Genomic DNA, 5,818 nt, shown 5'->3' with positions numbered 1-5,818 from the left:
GTGCACAACACTGATGAAGCAATATAATCCAGAAATTTGCATATCATTTCACTTGGTATAGTCCTTTGCTCCAACCAGAATAGAACAAAAACATTTCTCTCTAAAAAAAAAAGAATAGAACAAAAACATCGTTGGAAGAAGGCAGAGAGAAATACAACCAGTAGATTCGTTTTCCATATGTGCAATACAAACACAATCTCCATGACATTAATTAAACACATTAACGTGCGCACCTTGGGCGCCCGCTCACGCAGTCCACGTGGACACAAGGGGCTGGGCAGGTACCGTTTCTGCAGGAGAAAAAAGGGATGAAAAAACACCTCCCCCAGATACCGTTTCTTCCTCCTCTCGTTACCTCCACCCACAAACCCTAGCCCCCCAAATCCCACAGCCGATGCACTTCTTCCTCCTTCCCTCCCTCCCTCGTCAGACAGCCGCCACATCCCTCCCTCATCTCTCCCTCGTCAACACAGCCGCGCCTCCAATCTCCCTTCCTCGTTACCACGGCAAACCAGCTCCCATGGCGGCGACAGGGGCGAGGCGGGCGCCGCGGCTACAGGCGGAAGGGTCGGGGAGGGGCTGATGTAGGCGGGGTCGGCGGTTGGGCGCGAGCGCGGGACAGACAGAGGGAGCGGTTTGGTCGAGGGACGGCAAGGCTCGCTGGCTCGGCGATGACGAGTGTCAGACATGCAGAGGGAGTGGCTTGGTGAGGGATCAAGGTGAGATTCACACACCTTTGCCTATTTTATTCTTCTCAGACAAGGAGCGATGAGGAGACGCCCAATCTCCAGTAGCCTCCTCTACTACAAGACAGGGAAGGACTCCATCCTCTACCATCCCGTTCACTCCGTCCCATCTTGTTTCCTCCTTTATTTTCTCGTAATTAATTAATTCAAATTTCTATACAGCCATGTTCTGTTGCATTCTTGTATCGATTGATGTGTTAAGATTTTGAGTATTGTTCGCAAGAAGTGTTATTTCTTATGTTGTACTATTTTTTGTGGTGTTCTACGGAAAGCTCATATTGTTCGCAAGAATTGTTATCTCTTCTGCTGCACTATTTATTGTGATGTTCTACAGAAAGCTCATATAGTTCATTCGCAAAAAAAGCTCTGACACCCTCCATTAGATCAAGTATACGTTATCATGTCATAGTAGTAATTTGGATTCAACTGTAGAGATAAAGAACGACAACACAGAATCAAGGGTCAGGCTGTGACACCCTAGGTTCATTTCTTGCTCGCTGTTGGGTCCGATCGAGGCTCTGATTTGGTTGCTTGGTTCAATGGTTCCACTCTGCCTGCGTCGATCAGACATCTGTTTGGATTTTGGATTTGCAGCATTTAGGAGGCTGTTCTGCATTTCTCATTCGTGTTTCATTTATCGCAGGATATGAAATTGAGCGGTTGTTGCGAATTTGTTTGTGTGTAGATTTTGTCAGTTCTAGGACTGGATGTTTATGCAGATTCTCTTTCTGTCGTGCAGGTTAGCTTATCGATGGATTTGATTGTACATAGCCTGTACAGCCAGAAGTGTTCTTTGGGGAGAATGTAAGGCTAATGTGTTTCTCAAGATATGTAATAGTTAATCTGGATAATTATATGTTTAAACCCAGTAATGTGAGTGATGCATTCGATAGGCTAAAATTTCCTGAATTCTGTTGTGTTGTCATATTCAAGAGTATAATTCTTTGCTTCCAGTTTCTTGAAGGTAGCCATATTCTGATACTCTGATGATTTTAAAGGTTATGTGAGCTATCAAACTGAATTTGACAACACTGTCTTATTCATAGTTCTCTTTTCTTTGCCTAGAACTTATGGTTTATCTCTGATGTTAATTCCATCGTTTTAGGTGCTTGTCAAATATAGGTGGAAAGCTTAACATGGAGGAGCCACAGAGGTTTGCTGAATATGTTTCTGGGTTGAGAGGGAGACCGAAGCAAACTCCCAACATGTTTCAGGTGCATGTCCTCTGTCCATTGTGCCTGTCTCCCTAGCAAACCTGGAGCATTGTACACTTTGGTATATGTAGTTAGTTACTGATTTTACTAGCACTTATGATAGTCAGAGCACATACATGCTTAGTTTTACTTCAGTTAAATTGGTGGCATTCTATAATTACTAAGAACATTTTGTGAAAATTGGACCCAAAGAAAGTGTGCCTCCCTGTTTTGTGTTGATAAAGACTTCTGGTTACATATTGCGACTAGATTAATTAGGCATACACAATAAGATTTTTCATTGTTCCACTTACAGAAACTGAACTGCTGCAGTGTTAATATATTTAGGCGTCCTTGAAGACCTTGTTGTCACCGTCCCTCGCCGATGATCTCAAGGGACAAATCAGGTAACCGTGTACTTCTATAGGTTGATTAATAAAATGGTTCTGTAGCTGCTATAGATCATTAGTCCTTCGCAATAATTTGATAAGATACTGAAATCAAAGGTGTGGCCTCTATTTGGTGAGCAGGGTCTGCTATAAAATTAAGAAGAAGACAAGGAGGAGTGATGGGTCTGCACGTACCTATAAGAAAAAGGCTCGAGGTGATTTGCTTTTGTTTTCAAGATATACTGGTGTAGGCTCTGTTGCTACAAAATTTGTTTGATGTTGATTTATAAATTTCCGTTCTTGTGATTTGTCTCATCTAATGATCTCGAATCTATGTGAGAGTTTGGTACTGCAATTTGGTTCCTACAGTCAATACCATTTTCTTATATGGAATTAACGTGCCGTAGTTTGTCAATATCAACTGAATTGGACCATCTAACATTTCATAAGCTTTACCTCAATGGAAAAGGAAGGCATCACCTCAACGGAAGGCGAACGGTGTTGTGAAAAAACTGGAGAAGGACGAGTCGCTGGACTGGGACAAGTATATCAAGGAGAACAACAACATTCCCGGAGGTATAGATTTCTGTTCGTTTGGATTTCAGGACATAGTACTTAGTTTTTTGCACTTCTCTTTCATGTCGTGACGTTGTTTCATTATTAGTGTTGGTTAGAACTTTGCTGTTTTTGCGTCCTGCCAAATTTGGAGGATCATGAGAAATAAAGTGTATTGTGGTTTAGAAAGAACACTGGCATCATCGTTTTAGTCGGAATATATAAAAATTATCATAGAACCTAAAGATAATCATATCATTACCTGCATTTTGTAAGTAAGAAAATAAGGATGCACTGATCCTCTATAAGCTCATCAAACGACTTGTGCAAGACGATACAAATGGGTGGAAATAGTAACTCAGAAAGTCGAACCAAATAATTAAAACCAGTGAGGTACTCTGTTTATGTATTTTTATGGAAACCTTTAAAAGATATCATTACCAACAGTAAGTCAGAAAGTCGAAGCAAATAAATAAAATCAATGAGGTAATCCGTTCATGATTTTTATGGAAACTTTTAAAGGATGTCATTACCAGCATGTGGATTTGCATTTCTTTTTAACTGCTCCTAACCATTGTTGCTTTGTAGTGGCCGTAGATGAAAACAACTTTTAGCCAGATTTCCAATTACACGCAGAATTAGTTCAATGTATGAGTTTACACCTCTTTTCAACTATGTGATAATACTGCAGAAGTCGAGTGATGTGACAATTCACCATTCAGATACTTCATACTTGCAAATATGCTCCCTTCATTGTACCCTATATATAAGATTTTTTTTTTGTAATTTTAGGGTCATCCTAATTATTTCAAATGTTTGGCCATTTTAAATTATTTGGAATAGTTTGCCGCATTGCTGGAGACAAATCAAATATGCATAAGTTACTGTAATAGTTCTGGAACCATGTTATCACCACATTTTTTAACTGAAATGAATATGATTAAATTCATATCCCTTTTAAGATAAGGATAGATACAAGTGGTATGATTTTGGCAGTACTTAATAAATTAACAAAAATAATCTATTAGACAATTCCTTTGAACTTTTCTTGAAAAGGATGAATTCGATTACCATATTCAAAAAAGAGCTAAATGATTCGGTTTAGTAACTCTAGATGTAGCATGTTCTGCAATAACGGGGAGATGTTTGATTGTGATCAATGCTGCAGCTAATTGTCGCAGGGTTCTTTGTCTGTTTGGGTTCCTTTCTGTCTTTGCTCATCATTATGCCTGCAAGAATTGTGATGACTATTTGGCGCGTGCTGAAGACTAAGCGGGTTCACGATGATGATGTAAACTTGATGATTTACACATAGATTGTGTGCATTGCTATGGACTATTATTTTGTTATGTACAGATTAGTCAGGGTGTGTATTGTTGTGGGAGAGGAGCTCCCGACTCACACCCTAGAGTGTGAGGAGGAAGCAGGGGGTGGTGGCCTTGGAGAGAGGGTTGGGCGCTTGTGGTGGCGGAGGAGGAGCCACGCTTGCCGGCTGCAGCGACTACTCGGAGTGAAGGTGGAGCGAAGCAGCCGGTTCAGGCAAGGTCTGGCCGATGGCTGCGAATTTAGGGGCAGCCGTGCCCTGCATACTTGGCCGGGGTTAATTGTGCTAGCTTTCAGATTTGCTCAGATTAGTTATGAAACGACACAGCTCAGCTGTAATCTAATTTTCTTTGTAGTTGCCGCAGGTCCTACCAGATCTGAATACATAGATAAACCGCGGTTTTCTTGCTCTCTTGGATCTGTTATAATTTGCATAGCTATTCTTTAAGATTCATTTTGCTCGTTGTCAGCTTTTTGTGTTGTAAAAACCGTTACATGAACATATGCCAAGCATGGCCTAAACAGTAAACTGAAAGGGGCGCTATCTCACCTGGCACCGCAGAACTTCCGCTCAAGCGGCGCGCCAAGGGCGCGCCCCAATCACTAGTGCATATCAATGTAGGAAAGCTCCATGGCAATGGGGACATTAGCTCACATATCAATCTCCATGATGGAGTTCCAACTGAGTGTGTTGTTGTCAACATCATCATCATTGTTGGGTGAGAATGGCAACGCAGGTAATACGGACCACCAGAGGAGACACCTGAAGGAGTCAAGGGGGATACACACATTGAAGAACACTCGTTCCAGCACATCCTTACTGATGTTCAGAGTTTCAGACCAGCAAGTAAATGTGGTCAATTTCCATTCATCGTTCGAACCAATCATGCTCAAACTTCAAGGTTCTACAGAAACATTGAACCATTATAGGTGACAGGCAATATACGCTTCATCTTGCTTGTACATGCATAAATGGTTGCAACATCTTTTTTATTTCTTGAGAACTTGCATAATCTAGAGAACTACCTTGTCCTACCAAATAAAATACTTTTATTTTGTTTGGGATATCTAATTGTGATGCATCCAGGCATCCAACTATTCATCCAAAATGTGCTCAATACCTGTCCATGTAGACAATTGAATAAAGCTCAGGCTTCCTTTCATTCTAAAGTAACACTGGGGTATTGTGCAGCATGAATGAATAACAAACATGCAACTGTCAAATCCATATAAGCAAGAACATCATTGCAAATCATGTCGATGCTACTACACCAGAAGCTAGGTGAAACAATAATAAAATGTATGTCTAGCATCAGCTCACATTGATTTGGACATGTATCTATCTTCAAAGAACCTTCTTTCAAGATCTTGAATAGCATCAGAAGTCTGTCGCACCCTCAGCTTTGAGGCAAAGCCTGGCCTGAACAATAAACTCCTCGGTCACCATGGCTCCACACCCATGAGCAACGCAACAGAAGGAGCTTGCCACACGGAAACAAAATAAATTCACGAGCCCCGGCTCACCACCGGCTTCTTTATCGCACTATGCATCGATAATGACGAGAACAATTCATAGACATAACCCAGAAAAGTCATCATACAAGGTGTTAAT

General features: G+C 41.2%; 1 protein-coding gene across 2 annotated transcripts; it reads left to right on the top strand.

Moving 5' to 3' along the window:
- Positions 1-340: 340 nt before the first annotated feature.
- LOC147982372 (uncharacterized) lies at positions 341-5,135 on the top strand. 2 transcript variants are annotated; one of them, XM_087514357.1, is made up of 6 exons: positions 341-719; positions 1,486-1,550; positions 1,852-1,960; positions 2,288-2,346; positions 2,470-2,543; positions 2,802-5,135. In XM_087514357.1, exons 2-6 carry the CDS (start codon positions 1,498-1,500, stop codon positions 2,945-2,947), a joined length of 441 nt encoding a protein of 146 aa, XP_087370483.1. In that variant the 5' UTR covers positions 341-719; positions 1,486-1,497; the 3' UTR covers positions 2,948-5,135. The 2 variants fall into 2 exon arrangements, with proteins under 2 accessions (XP_087370483.1, XP_087370484.1); XM_087514358.1 differs by having other exon boundaries at positions 2,798-5,135.
- Positions 5,136-5,818: the final 683 nt, after the last annotated feature.

Source organism: Triticum urartu, chromosome 3A, assembly GCF_056163025.1.
Source record: "Triticum urartu cultivar PI428250 chromosome 3A, HENAU_Tu73, whole genome shotgun sequence".
Lineage (NCBI taxonomy): Eukaryota > Viridiplantae > Streptophyta > Magnoliopsida > Poales > Poaceae > Triticum > Triticum urartu.
Note: the sequence above shows the minus strand (reverse complement) of the source record. Positions and strands in the feature narration are given on the sequence as shown.